Source organism: Bufo gargarizans, chromosome 11 (assembly GCF_014858855.1).
Source record: "Bufo gargarizans isolate SCDJY-AF-19 chromosome 11, ASM1485885v1, whole genome shotgun sequence".
Taxonomy (NCBI): Eukaryota; Metazoa; Chordata; class Amphibia; order Anura; family Bufonidae; genus Bufo; species Bufo gargarizans.
The window spans coordinates 83,845,286-83,861,442 of NC_058090.1; the positions used below are offsets into that span (position 1 = coordinate 83,845,286).

Sequence of the window (16,157 nt, forward strand, 5' to 3'; positions counted from 1 at the left end):
ATGTTCTCATTGCTTGAGTGTCCATTTGCAAAGTACTGTTTTATGGGAGATGGGGAGGAGACTGAAGGGGCATTGATAGTAAAGTGTTCTACTAAGTGTGTTTTTATAGAGGAGAACACTTCATGGATCATTAATAGAGGGTCATTAAGAGACTAGGAAGGATTGGGGGGTTTAGACAGGAGAGATAAAGAGGAAACAGACATGGGGCTATGGTGCAGAGCATAAAATAGAATAAAATCCATGTATAACGTGTGCCCCACATGTCTCAGTCCTGTACACATCTCTTATACTCACTATAATCTCTCTATCCTGCAGGCCGGACTGGACAGAGCCTCCATCAAGTCACTGAAGTGAGGACCAGACAGTCGGTTACCAGACAGGTCAAGTTTCTTCAGAGACGGGTTATTCCTTATTACAGATGCCAACTGGATGCAGGAAGTGTCTGGTAGTTTATTATTATCCAATCTGTAAGAATAAGAAGATGAGATGTGGGTGAGGCGTCCACAGAGCGTTAGTATAAAATCTGTAGATTGTGACTGTGGAGAGAAAATGTCCCCGGTTGTTAGTAACATCCATAAATGTCATCACTTGTCATGGATGTAGTAGGGGAGAACACCAAAAGACAACAAGAAGGAATGGAAAAGACACAAGGCCTCACTGCTAGGGTCACTACCTATAAAACCCTGCTCTTGGCCCTAACTCCTATCCGTTTGGGCACCTCTCGATGGTAGAGATGCCCATACATAGGAACCTAGAAAACCCTGGTGGCCCTCGGATGCCCTAATGGTAATCAGATGGCCAAGAGAGGAGAGAAGGCGCTCATAGGTGAGGGTAATGCAAATTGAAGTCTCTTCCCCCTACCCAGGATGAGTGAAGTTACTCACCTGGTTTGGTTTGCACTGATTGTGGTGCAACCTTAGTGGAGGGAGGTTCGAATGGTGGAGGTTGTCTGGGTTGGTGCTGCCAGTAGGTGTCCGAGACGACCCTGGGCGGGGGCCAAACCGCCGCTTGGGTAGATATGTGGATATATAAAAAAAGGTCTCGTCTGCACTGGATTCGTGCGGTGAGCCGATGGACTTAAGGTGCAAATCACAACCCGAGCTTGGATACCCGATTTTTTATTTTGAAAAGACAACGCGTTTCGGGGTACTCAGGACCCCTTTATCAAGTCTGAAAAAACATATATCATTATTACAGTAGTCTGGGCAGTGTAAGTGATCAAAAGTTTGTGGTAGTTGGAAGGCAGTGGTTAAAATTGTGTGCATAAAATAGTGTGCATACATGTACACATACATACAAGCACGCATGAACATAATGTATATCCATAAGTATTTGGTTGGTAGCTCTAATATTTTAGCTGGAGGATTGGTTAGACAAATATTTAAATCGAGGGTAAAAAGTAAAAAAGAGATAAAAATGCCTGAAGGGTGTAGATAAAAGTTAGTTATATATCTAAAATGGTAAAAACTGAGACAGCTAAAAAGCCCTGTTGGGCATGTATATAATCGCATCGAACGGTTTCATGATTGTATACAAGTGTGAATATACAGGTAGGTAAGAGTACGTGGTCCCGGGTGCAAAAAGGGAGTCCCTTATAATACTAACTGTTCTCCCTCATAATGGAACGATTCTTTGAGAAATTATACCCCAAGGGAATGCTATCAATTGGACAGGAGACCTTGCTATTTTTTGGGGGGTTTTAAAATCTGGAAGTTGCACCATGCATAGTTGTTTTGTAGTGAGAGAGTAAGCTTGCAGTACCTGTATCCTCGGCACCGTGAGCCCGCTGGTACACTCTCCTGGAGGGTCCCTTTCAGTAGGAATGCTAGTCAGCGCTGGTGTGGTCAATGAACGGAGTGGCGGGGATAATGAAAAGGATTTTTGGTGAGGTTTCGGTTGGTGGAATGAGATATATGTTTTGGGTCGTGTGTTTTGTTCTGTTCTGTGTTTTGGTTGTCTGTTGGCTGGTGTATTGAGGGGCGTATGTTTCAAGTTATTAGGCAATCAGTCGAAAGTATATACATGTATATAAAATATCCAAATACACACATAGTAAGGCTGTTAACAGCCTGCATTTGTGGGAGGGGCGTCTGGCTATTTATCCCCCTACCTGCCGCTCAGCCAGGCGCCTGAGCCTCACGCCCCTCCCTCCCACCCTTTTTCTCAAAGCTCCCTTTCAGGTATGCCCCCTTTTTTCACTGGTGTACCCGCGCCCGTGGCTCCCGGCACAATTCAGCCACTATGTTCAGGGCAGGTTTCTCTGCGTGTGCCGACGTTGTCCTAGCCCTGACCATAAATATATATATATATATATATATATATACACATATACATACATACATACATGTACATATACATACACACACACACATATATACATACATGTACACGCGCTCAACAGCATATAATGGTCTCAGTGTGTTCTAGTGTCATGGCGTTATTATTGGCCTGTTGACATGAAGTGTTCTTCTTTGCAGACATATATGGTGGTCAGCAGTATATTGGGGTTTGATTGTAATGAGGACTAATATAGTTGAGGTGGTAATGGGCCATCTGGGTAGTGTTTGTGGCAGGTGACCTTGCGTTGTTGAGGCTGCTGGTATCGCAGGAGGATTGGTGCTTACCTGGTTGATGAAGCTGGAGAGTGTCCTGTAGTGGCGGCGCTGTTGTGCTTGCTGCACGTGCGATGTGCAGTGTGAGAAAGCGCGCTTCTTTCAAAGTTTTAAAGCGGGGCTGGGAGGGAGGGGGCGTGGCATGGCAGGGGTGTGTCAGTGAGGGGGCCGGCCGCTGGTGTCGGAGGCTGGGGAGCCCGGCTGATGTCGACAAGATATGTTCCGCTGTTGCAGGGGCTATTATGGCCGGGAGGTATAGTCACCGGGGTAGCTGGAGAGGGTATAGTCTTGGCTGAAATGGCTGGGAAGGTATAATGGTGTTGGGGCTATATGATGGTGGTGCCCAGAATTTTAAGGGTGCCAATTGATTGAAGGGATATGAGTAAAGATAAAGGTGATGATAATGATAAATGTGGAAATTAATGTGGGGAAATAATAATAGTGATACTACTACTACAAAATAAAATAAAAAATATTAATAATGAGAATGAAAAGTAATAAATGTTAATGATGGAAATAAAGTGATGAAAATATAATTGAAATAGAATTGTGTGATATGAAATGAAAGTAGAAGATAATAAATAATAATGATGGGTGGACTATAACTGAAATAAAAATAAAAATAACAAGAAAAAATTATAAAAATAAATATAAATAAATCTAAAAATAACGATAAATAAATAAAGATAAAAATAACAATAAGGGTGGAAACGTGCATGAGGATAAGCATGTTATATTAATCGCATCGCAATTTCAGCTTCGCACTGCTATATTCCATATATGTGCATTTTACGAAATTTCCTACTATTGCTCTAACTTCGTCTTTTAGAATAATACAAATATTCTAAAAGACGAAGTTAGAGCAATATTACGAAATTTCGTAAAATACACATATATATTGTAATTTAGCTAATATACTGCTATATTAACTTTTTTTAACAGTGTACATATTTTACAAAGCTTAAGTTCAGAAGAGGGAAAAAAAATGAAAGAAAAAAAAAATGATTATAGCACTATATTAGCTAAATTACAATATATATGTGTATTTTACGAAATTTCGTAATATTGCTCTAACTTCGTCTTTTAGAATATTCGTAATATTCTAAAAGACGAAGTTAGAGCAATAGTACGAAATTTCGTAAAATACCATTGCCTTATACTAATATACTAGAAAAATCGCAACATGCGATTAAAATAATCGCATATTATTCGCGAAAATTGAAATAATTACGAATATTCGATTTCGACGAATATAACACGAATATTCACTCGAATATTCGCGATATATCGCGAAATCGAATATGGCACCTCTCGCTCATCACTATCAGGGACAGTGAAAAGTCACAATCAAGCTTGTATTCTACTGCCAGTGACAGAGAAGGGAAGAGCAGTGATGGCCAGTTCGCATAGTTCGCCCGCAAACACATGCGAGGTGCCATTTTTTCTCACAAGTCCGGCGCTGCACAGGTAAGCCCTTACCTGTGCCTGTGCGCGAGCCGGTCTGAAAACAAATGCGGTCACCGGGAGCAGGCAGTTCCGAGAACAGCCCGATGAAGGCCCCCGGCGGCTGTTCTCGGAGTTTGCATTTCATTTCAGACCGGCTCGCGGCCCAGGCACAGGTAAGGGCTTACCTGTGCAGCGCCGGACTTGTGAGAAAAAATGGCACCTCGCATGTATCTGCGGGCGAACTATGCGAACTGGCCATCACTGCTCTTCCCTTCTCTGCCACTGGCAGTAGAATACAAGCTTGATTGTGACTTTTCACTGTCCCTGACTCCCTAAGATCATTTTCCTGGCAGACACGGACACCCAACCACTCTCATTCACAGCCCCCCACACAATGACTTTCTGCTCGTTCTGCCAGGGCACCTCCCTGCCTGCTGCAGAGCTATTTGGCTTATCCAGGCTGTCTGTTGGCAAACCTCCCTCCCCTCTTCCTATCGGGGTCATGTGAGAACCCTTCTTCCTCCCTAGTGATTTTTCCCGCTGATATGTGCAGTAAAATGGCGCTATGTGCTGTTTTACTGGATTTGTTCTAAAATAACCTGAAAAAGTTTGGGTTGGTCTGTCAGCCTAAATTTTGCAACGTTCATAACGAACCGGTTTGCTTATCTCTAATACAGATGAAATATAATTAGTATTTTACCTCAGATTCTGCAGGTTATGTAATCCTGGAGCAAGTCTTTCTAATCCTTCATAGTCTAATGAACATCCACGTAGATTGAGGTCTTCTATATTTGTGCAGGTGTCCAGAATAAACCTTAACACTGTGCAGTTTAGAGCCGACATACGAACATTGGAAAAGTCAAGACTTCTGTGTGATTGTAATGATTCCAGCACCAGAGCCTTATTCCGGGATTCATACAGATAGAAAAATGTACTGAGAAGATGTCGCTTGTTATCCAACATCCACTGATCTTCTAGATTGAACTCATTTAGCCAAGTGATGACATCTATAGATGTCTGAGCTGCTTGTCTGTCCAGGTATCCAGTTAGCATTGACCTGGTGGAGCCATCTGATAGACCACACAGGAAACGGAGGAACATCTCACCTCGTCCATCAGGATAGGATTTGGCATCTTTTAGTGATTTCTGTAACTTTTCAGGAGAATAGTCCACATAATGCACCAAGGCAGAGAAGAATTCCTGAACAGTGAGATGTAAGAAGGAATAGGACACAGGTTCCTCCGATTCCATCAGAAAACTTGATAAGAGCTTTGACGTATTGTCCACATGAAAACAGTCCAGATCTCGGTCATCAAAGATAATCCTGTGATTCATGACTCCATGTTCTGCCATCCATCCGATGGACTGCAGGATCTTCTGAGCGTCACTTTTGTCCAGGCAATGATTGGACAGGATGTTGGCGACAAATATCGCAAAGAGCTGGGTGACGGTTTTGGGTAATAATGACACCGGCTGATCACTACTTGTTGGCTGGAAGCTCCTGGATAATACAGTACAGGTGATCCAGCAGTAGGACGGGAGGTAACAGAACGTGTACAGGGTGTCATTCTGCTTCACATAATTAAAAGCCTTTTCTGCCAGTTCAGGGTCGGGGAAGAAGTTTTGAAAGTACATCCGTCGTTCTTCTGGTAAAAACCCAGTAATTTCCACTATTCTCTGGAAAACTGTACAATCAATTGATGCCAGTCTGGTTGGGCGACTGGTCATTAGGACAGAACAACCATCAAGAAGAGACTTTCTCACCAAACTAACCACAATCTGACCACAAGGTTCAGGCAGTTTAGGATTAGAGCCCAAGTGACGTGATGAGAAATCCATGTTATGACGACTTTCATCTAAACCATCAAATATAAAGAGAAGTTTTTCTGGTTCCTGTAGGATGTTACTAAGCTGCTCCTCCAGATATGGGTACTGATGAAGGATTAGAGTCTCCAGACTAACTTTATCCAGTCTGTTGAGTTCTCGGAATTTGAAGAAAAAGACAAAGGAGAATCTTTGATAGAGATCCCCCTTCACCCAGTCATAGACAACCTTCTGCATCAGTGTGGTCTTCCCTGCACCAGGCACTCCGCTCACCATTACCATACGTGGCACAAGTCTGGATCGGTGGCACCAGCGGAACAGTTTGTTGCGGGAAATGTGTAGTAATTGGTTTTGTTTTCTCTTTAAGTATTCCTCATGTTTTACCCCGGTCTCTATGAGCTCATTCTCAGAGCGTTTTCTGAAGTGATCAGTGGAGACAATGATGAGGTTGACATAACGTGTAGAGAATGGAAAACTCTCCTCTCGCTGGTCACATCTTGGAGGTTTGTTCTCTAGAAGTTTCTCAGTTCTTTCATGTAAATGTTTCTTGTGACGGATCTGGAATTCTATAGAAAATAGGAAAATAAAAGGTGAAGATAAGAAGCTGAAACAGAACTAAATATCTAGATGAAGAAATGGCAGATATCTGTACATTGCTGAACTTTCCAGCTCTTCTTGTCCACGTGACTTTTCTAGACACATTGGAGCGGATTTACTAATAGTGTCTGAAAGGAAGACAGTGTGAACTAAGACCAGACCGACAGACACTGCTCCAGATTTATCACACAGACTGACACTGGATGATACATCTAGATAATAACTTTACACAACACCAAGGGCACCACAAACCAGAGAGACCCCAAACCAGGGTTTGCCACGTGGGGGACAAAGGGTGATCTATTCACTGTGCACGGTCCAATGAGTACCAGGGAGGACCATAGCCACCGTGAGTACTAGTACCACCATCACACACACATTCTCACCTTAGGCCCGGGCCACCGCTGCATGTTACTAACTAGAATACTAGGTGTGGTGGTGCTGTACGGTGTAATTTACACGAAATGCAGGCAGCATGTCATAGAGCAGGAGGAGCTGAGCAGATTGGTGTATAGTTTATGGGAAAAGATCCAGTAAAACTTGTACTTTATTTATTAAAAGCAGCACTGTCAGCATGATCAACCCTACTAAACCAGACGTAGTGCCTGGTAGGGTTGATCATTCTGATACAAATTATATTTTTTTAGGTATTAATAATGCATAGAAATCATTACTTTTGTAAATATGCAAATTACTTGGTGTTTGGAACACGGAGGGGTGTGCTTTAGCGTTATAAGCCCCCCTGTTGCGCTGAACACTGCACCCTGACATTTCACTGATAGAGGAAGACACCTTATCTTTCCCCGTCTTCTGCACCTGAGCACTACCTCCAAATGTCTGCGCCTGTACTACAGCTGTGCCGCTGCTTACCGAGCATTTCATATCCATACCGCACAGGAGCCGATGACCTCATTTAACCCAGAAGCGATCCTCCTGTGTCTCAGTGACTGACAGCCGTCCCTCTATGAGGAGGTGAATATAATTAGGACCTGACCTGGGTAAGGTAATTTTACTAGTTTATTTACAAATGCCTATCCAGGCAATAGAACCTGTCTTGACCCAGGTATAAATTAATACTTGACTTTTATTTGAATACAAGTTAAAACATAAATGCTAAGTGTGTGCGAGGTGCAATCTTTAATTGAACTTAAACAGAACCAAAAATTTAAGGGGTGTTAAAAACACAGTACACCACTTCACTGGTAGGTGTATTGCTTTGACAATTAGGCGGGGTGAAGAGATGTGCACAATCTCTCACCCTTACCACTGTAAGGGCAGAACACTACCGTACCACCGTCCGCGGTGACTCTGCCAGTTGAGAATGGTTGTGATAACAGCCATATAGAGTGGTGGGAGAAATGGCAATATCAACCCACTATGTGAATGGCGCATAAAGCGTCTCAGTTGATCTCAGACTGGGATTAGTGGCAACTAACACCACAACACGGACTCGGTGCACAGTAGCCAAAACTACAACTAATTTGATTGCTAAACCAAACCAAGCAACGTCGGCCTGCCTGACCGCTAGTTGCTGGTTAACAGTGGAGTGGTGCACAGCGATTAAAAACTAACACTGCCCCCCGACATGTTTCACCGGTATTCTGGCTTCTTCAGGGGTTAATGCGCAGCCATGAGTGACCCCGGCCACCTGGAGGTTTAAATAGTGTGTAAACAGGGGCGTAACTAGAAGTGACTGGGCCCCACAGCAAATATTTATAAGGGCCCCCCCCCAGCGCGCTTCGCACCTCCCTCCTCCTGTGTAAACCCCACTCCGTTGGCACAGTGTAGCGGTATACTGTATATTGTGTGGCACAGTGTAGAGGTATACTGTATATTGTGTGGCACAGTGTAGCGGTATACTGTATATTGTGTGGCACAGTGTAGAGGTATACTGTATATTGTGTGGCCCAGTGTAGCGGTATACTGTATATTGTGGGGCACAGTGTAGCGGTATACTGTATATTGTGTGGCACAGTGTAGCGGTATACTGTATATTGTGTGGCACAGTGTAGCGGTATACTGTATATTGTGTGGCACAGTGTAGCGGTATACTGTATATTGTGTGGCACAGTGTAGAGGTATACTGTATATTGTGTGGCACAGTGTAGAGGTATACTGTATATTGTGGGGCACAGTGTAGAGGTATACTGTATATTGTGGGGCACAGTGTAGAGGTATACTGTATACTGTGTGGCACAGTGTAGAGGTATACTGTATACTGTGGGGCACAGTGTAGAGGTATACTGTATATTGGGTGGCACAGCGTAGAGGTATACTGTATATTGTGTGGCACAGCGTAGCGGTATACTGTATATTGTGTGGCACAGCGTAGCGGTATACTGTATATTGTGGGGCACAGCGTAGCGGTATACTGTATATTGTGGGGCACAGCGTAGCGGTATACTGTATATTGTGGGGCACAGCGTAGCGGTATACTGTATATTGTGTGGCACAGCGTAGAGGTATACTGTATATTGAGGGGCACAGTGTAGCGTATACTGTATATTGAGGGGCACAGTGTAGAGGTATACTGTATATTGTGTGGCACAGTGTAGCGGTATACTGTATATTGTGTGGCACAGTGTAGAGGTATACTGTATATTGTGTGGCACAGTGTAGAGGTATACTGTATATTGTGTGGCACAGTGTAGAGGTATACTTTATATTGTGGGGCACAGTGTAGCGGTATACTGTATATTGTGTGGCACAGTGTAGCGGTATACTGTATATTGTGGGGCACAGTATAGAGGTATACTTTATATTGTGGAGCACAGTATAGAGGTATACTGTATATTGTGTGGCACAGTGTAGAGGTATACTGTATATTGTGTGGCACAGTGTAGAGGTATACTGTATATTGTGTGGCACAGTGTAGAGGTATACTGTATATTGTGGGGCACAGTGTAGCGGTATACTGTATATTGTGTGGCACAGTGTAGAGGTATACTGTATATTGTGGGGCACAGTGTAGAGGTATACTGTATATTGTGGGGCACAGTGTAGCGGTATACTGTATATTGTGCGGCACAGTGTAGCGGTATACTGTATATTGTGCGGCACAGCGTAGCGGTATACTGTATATTGTGCGGCACAGCGTAGCGGTATACTGTATATTGTGCGGCACAGCGTAGCGGTATACTGTATATTGTGCGGCACAGCGTAGCGGTATACTGTATATTGTGGGGCACAGCGTAGCGGTATACTGTATATTGTGTGGCACAGCGTAGCGGTATACTGTATATTGTGTGGCACAGCGTAGAGGTATACTGTATATTGTGTGGCACAGCGTAGAGGTATACTGTATATTGAGGGGCACAGTGTAGCGTATACTGTATATTGAGGGGCACAGTGTAGAGGTATACTGTATATTGTGTGGCACAGTGTAGCGGTATACTGTATATTGTGTGGCACAGTGTAGAGGTATACTGTATATTGTGTGGCACAGTGTAGAGGTATACTGTATATTGTGTGGCACAGTGTAGAGGTATACTGTATATTGTGGGGCACAGTGTAGAGGTATACTGTATATTGTGGGGCACAGTGTAGCGGTATACTGTATATTGTGGGGCACAGTGTAGCGGTATACTGTATATTGTGTGGCACAGTGTAGAGGTATACTGTATATTGTGGGGCACAGTGTAGTGGTATACTGTATATTGTGGGGCACAGTGTAGCGGTATACTGTATATTGTGCGGCACAGTGTAGCGGTATACTGTATATTGTGCGGCACAGTGTAGAGGTATACTGTATATTGTGCGGCACAGTGTAGAGGTATACTGTATATTGTGCGGCACAGTGTAGAGGTATACTGTATATTGTGCGGCACAGTGTAGAGGTATACTGTATATTGTGGGGCACAGTGTAGAGGTATACTGTATATTGTGGGGCACAGTGTAGAGGTATACTGTATATTGTGGGGCACAGTGTAGAGGTATACTGTATATTGTGGGGCACAGTGTAGCGGTATACTGTATATTGTGGGGCACAGTGTAGCGGTATACTGTATATTGTGGGGCACAGTGTAGAGGTATACTGTATATTGTGTGGCACAGTGTAGAGGTATACTGTATATTGTGTGGCACAGTGTAGAGGTATACTGTATATTGTGTGGCACAGTGTAGCGGTATACTGTATATTGTGTGGCACAGTGTAGCGGTATACTGTATATTGTGTGGCACAGTGTAGCGGTATACTGTATATTGTGTGGCACAGTGTAGCGGTATACTGTATATTGTGTGGCACAGTGTAGTGGTATACTGTATATTGTGTGGCACAGTGTAGTGGTATACTGTATATTGTGTGGCACAGTGTAGAGGTATACTGTATTGTGTGGCACAGTGTAGAGGTATACTGTATATTGTGGGGCACAGTGTAGAGGTATACTGTATATTGTGGGGCACAATGTAGAGGTATACTGTATATTGTGGGGCACAGTGTAGCGGTATACTGTATATTGTGTGGCACAGTGTAGCGGTATACTGTATATTGTGGGGCACAATGTAGCGGTATACTGTATATTGTGTGGCACAGTGTAGAGGTATACTGTATATTGTGGGGCACAGTGTAGAGGTATACTGTATATTGTGTGGCACAGTATAGAGGTATACTGTATATTGTGTGGCACAGTGTAGTGGTATACTGTATATTGTGTGGCACAGTGTAGGCTTTATGTGTATAACAAACATATTTCACATGAAAACTTACAGTTCCTTGGCCCTTGGGGATCTCGGACGCCACTTCCACACTTGGCCGGGGGCTCGGCGGAGCTGATGTTGTGTTTTATCCTAATGAGAAAGATTCCATAATAAGGATTTGGAGAAGGGGCAGAGGGATAGCAGAGCAGGGGGAGGCTGGTGCTGCTACTAGGGGGTCATACCATGGGGGAGTAATAAAGCCCACCATAATGCCCCCCAGTAGTAATAATTCTCCTTCTAATAGACAGTGCAAAAAAATACCCCCTTGTAATGCCCCCAGTTGAGCTAATGTCCCCATAATGTCCCAGTATAAAATACCCCTATATAGTGCCCCCAGTAAATTCCCCCATAGTGCTCCTCTCCCCCCTTCCTGCTAGTGCCCCCCATAATGTACCAGTATAAAATGCCCCATATATAGTGCTCCAGTAGATGCCCCTCAGTGTCCGGCCTCTGATAGGCTGCCGGCTTAGTGTCCCCCATAATGCCCCCCAATAATGTGCCAGTAAGTGTCCCCATAGATGCCCCCCCATCATGTGCCAGTATCAAGTGCCTCTCTCCTCTCTCCCATGTCCCAGTATCATAGTGCAATCTCTCCCCCCCCCAAAAAAAGTGCCAGTATCAGGTGCCAACCCCCCCCCCATGTGCCAGTATCAGGTGCCAACCCCTCCTCCCCCCCATGTGCCAGTATCAAGGGCCTCCGGCTCCCCCCATGGCAGTAACAGTCGGGTATTAAAAAAAAAAAGATAAACACTTATACTTACCTCCATGTCAGCGATGCGATGCAGCCTCTTCCTGTATGTCCATATATGGAGTCAGTGCTTGTGTATTTCAGAAAAGTTTCTGTTGGGATTCGAACCCACGACCTTCTGTATCAGAGGCAAAGCAACTAACCACAAAACCATAAGAGCTGCCTTGCTGCTGACTGACTGAAAATATGAGACTTCTACTGTTATAGCTGGCTAAGTGTACATCTATACACATGACAGCTGCCCTAACACACCCAGCACTGCTATATCTCTATATGACAGCTGTCCCAGCACACTCAGCTCTGCTAGATCTCTATATATGACCGCTGCCCCAGCAAACTCAGCTCTGCTACATCTATACACATGACAGCTGCCCCAACACACCCAGCACTGCTATATCTCTATATGACAGCTGTCCCAGCACACTCAGCTCTGCTATATCTATACACATGACAGCTGCCCAAACACACCCAGCGCTGCTATATATCTATATGACAGCTGTCCCAGCACACTGAGCTCTCCTATATCTATATATGATAGCTGCCCCAGCACATCCAGCTCTGCTACATCTATATATCTCTAAGTATTGCTATACAGTAGATATATAGAGATATAGCAGAGCTGAGGGTGCTGGGGCAGCTGTCATGTGTATAGATGTAGCAGAGCTGGCTGTGTTTGGGTAGCTGTCATGTGTATAGATGTAGTAGAGCTGGGTTTGCTGGGGCAGCTGATATATATAGAGATATAGTAGAGCTGAGTGTGCTGGTGCAGCTGTCATGTGTATAGATGTAGCAGAGCTGGGTGTGTTTGGGCAGCTGTCATGTGTATAGATGTAGTAGAGCTGGGTTTGCTGGGGCAGCTGTCATATATAGAGATATAGCAGAGCTGAGTGTGCTGGGACAGCTGTCATATAGAGATATAGCAGTGCTGGGTGTGTTAGGGCAGCTGTCATGTGTATAGATGTACACTTAGCCAGCTATAACAGTAGAAGTCTCATATTTTTTTAATCAGTTGCAATGCAGCCTTTATGGCTGTGTGGGTAAATGCTTTGACTCTGATACATTGATACATTGGAGGTTGTGGGTTTGAATCCCAGACACTTCAGGATTAGATCACATTAGCGAGGGGGCCTGGTCAGCCGCTGCTGTGAAGGCACCTTGAACTGAGAATCGATCTTATTTAACCAACTTGAAAATAAACTGTCACAGTTACGCCACTGGGCTCGGGCCTGTGTGTAAAAAAATAAATAATAATAATCAACAGAAGGCGGCCCGGACAGGGCCCCATAGCCACTGCTATGGTTGCTATGGCGATCCCTACGCCACTGTGTGTAAACTAATTGACATTTTAGCCATCCTATCAGTTACAAAGGACAAAGCACTGCCAACCAATAGTGTCCTTAGACACACCCCTACAATCTGATTGGAGTGCCGGACACAGTCGCCCCCTATACGCATCATCAGAAAAAAAACAAAAAAATGTATTATTACTCTTCATCCTTAAACATAGACTGTGCCAAACACCGTTGCCCACTATACGCATCATCAATGACGCGCTGCACCCGAAGTGCTTGCGCAAACTCTTGGAATACATCCACTGGTAGCAAGATTGAGCATGCGCTGCGCTATCTATGGCTGCACACGAACTCAGGCCCCGTAAAAGGGGACCTGTGCAGTGAGACAACACGCCAACATCCAAAGACTAAAACTGACATTTGCAAAAGTGGATGCATGCCTCACAATACAGCGCTGCGCATAAGCACTATCTGGTATAAGTACTGTGCAGTGGGCTACTAGGCATATGCCTGCTGACAAACAGAAAACAGAAAGAAAAAAATGAAAAGAAAAATGTGCTATTGCACAAGCATTCATATCAATAACTGGGACTTAGCCAAGTGAAGATGGCATTGAGACTTAGCCAAGTAGGGGTGACACGTCGTCTGCACCATCAGGACAAAGTGATTGAAGGAATGACATTAGTATTGGTGGCAGTGAAGATGCATTTTGTCCAAAACAAGTGTCAGTATTTTCATTATTATTGTTACTAATAAACTGACACTAGATGTTCCAGCAAAGCCCTTCATTATTAGTACTCAAAACTTCTTGGCTCAATGTCTGGATACTAATAACTTAGAAAATTGCAGAAATAGAAAAATAGAAAACACACAACAGAAAACAAACTACCGACCCTCCTTAGTTATCAAAGAAAAGCAGTGAAGGCAAAACCTTCATTGAGCCCTTTGGGACTGAGACTATCTACACCAATCAGATTGTAGGGGTGTGTCTAAGGACACTATTGGTTGGCAGTGCTTTGTCCTTTGTAACCGATAGGATGGCTAACCTGTCAATTAGTTTACACGCTATTTAAACCTCCAGGTGGCCGGGGTCACTCATGGCTGCCTATTAACCCCTGAAGAAGCCAGAATACCGGTGAAACATGTCGGGGGGCAGTGTTAGTTTTTAATCGCTGTGCACCACTCCACTGTTAACCAGCAACTAGCGGTCAGGCTGTCAAAGCAATACACCTACCAGTGAAGTGGTGTATTGTGTTTTTAACACCCCTTAAATTTTTGGTTCTGTTTAAGTTCAATTAAAGATTGCACCTCGCACACACTTGGCATTTATGTTTTAACTTGTATTCAAATAAAAGTCAAGTATTAATTTATACCTGGGTCAAGACAGTTTCTATTGCCTGGATAGGCATTTGTAAATAAACCTCTATGAGGCGGAGGAGGTCCTATCAGTGACTGACAGCCTTCCCTCTATGAGGAGGAGGTCCTATCAGTGACTGACAGCCTTCCCTTTATGAGGAGGAGGTCCTATCAGGGACTTACATCCTTCTCTCTATGAGGAGGAGGAGGTCCTATCAGGGACTGACAGCCTTCCCTCTATGAGGAGGAGGTCCTATCAGTGACTGACAGCCTTCCCTCTATGAGGAGGAGATCCTATCAGTGACTGACAGCCTTCCCTCTATGAGGAGAAGGTCCTATCAGTGACTGACAGCCTTCCCCTTATGAGGAGGAGGTCCTATCAGTGACTGACAGCCTTCCCTCTATGAGGAGGAGGTCCTATCAGTGACTGACAGCCTTCCCTCTATGAGGAGGAGATCCTATCAGTGACTGACAGCCTTCCCTCTATGAGGAGAAGGTCCTATCAGTGACTGACAGCCTTCCCCTTATGAGGAGGAGGTCCTATCAGTGACTGACAGCATTCCCTCTATGAGGAGGAGGTCCTATCAGTGACGACAGCCATCCCTCTATGAGGAGGAGGTCCTATCAGTGACTGACAGCCTTCCCTCTATGAGGAGGAGATCCTATCAGTGACTGACAGCCTTCCCTCTATGAGGAGGAGATCCTATCAGTGATTGCCATCCTTCCCCTTATGAGGAGGAGGTCCTATCAGTGATTGCCATCCTTCCCCTCATGAGAAGGAGGTCCTATCAGTGACTGACAGCCTTCTCTCTATGAGGAGGAGGTCCTATCAGTGACTGACAGCCTTGCCTCTATGAGGAGGAGGTCCTATCAGTGACTGACAGCCTTCCCTCTATGAGGAGGAGGTCCTATCAGGGACTGACAGCCTTCCCTCTATGAGGAGGAGGTCCTATCAGGGACTGACAGCCTTCCCTCTATGAGGAGGAGGTCCTATCAGGGACTGACAGCCTTCTCTCTATGAGGAGGAGGTCCTATCAGGGACTGACAGCCTTCTCTCTATGAGGAGGAGGTCCTATCAGGGACTGACAGCCTTCCCTCTATGATGAGGTCCTATCAGGGACTGACAGCCTTCCCTCTATGAGGAGGAGGTCCTATCAGGGACTGACAGCCTTCCCTCTATGAGGAGGAGGTCCTATCAGGGACTGAAAGCCTTCCCTCTATGATGAGGTCCTATCAGGGACTGACAGCCTTCTCTCTATGAGGAGGAGGTCCTATCAGGGACTGAAAGCCTTCCCTCTATGATGAGGTCCTATCAGGGACTGACAGCCTTCCCTCTATGAGGAGGAGGTCCTATCAGTGACTGACAGCCTTCCCTCTATGAGGAGGAGGTCCTATATGGGACTGACAGCCTTCCCTCTATGAGGAGGAGGTTCTATCAGGGACTGACAGCCTTCCCTCTATGATGAGGTCCTATCAGGGACTTACAGCCTTCCCTCTATGATGAGGTCCTATCAGGGACTGACAGCCTTCCATCTATAAGGAGGAGGTCCTATCAGAGACTCACAGCCTTTCCTTTATGAGGAGCAG

At 44.8% G+C, this 16,157-nt stretch overlaps 1 protein-coding gene across 1 annotated transcript in view; it reads right to left on the reverse strand.

The window, feature by feature from the left end:
• LOC122921382 (NACHT, LRR and PYD domains-containing protein 12-like) overlaps positions 1 to 16,157 on the reverse strand; it is a 131,656-nt gene that overhangs the window by 112,268 nt on the left and 3,231 nt on the right. The window contains exons 2-3 of the mRNA XM_044271359.1: positions 4,759 to 6,448; positions 295 to 465 (exon numbers count right to left, since the gene is read on the reverse strand). Of these exons, the coding sequence (XP_044127294.1) occupies positions 295 to 465; positions 4,759 to 6,448 (1,861 nt within the window). The remainder of the gene's footprint in view (positions 1 to 294; positions 466 to 4,758; positions 6,449 to 16,157) is intronic.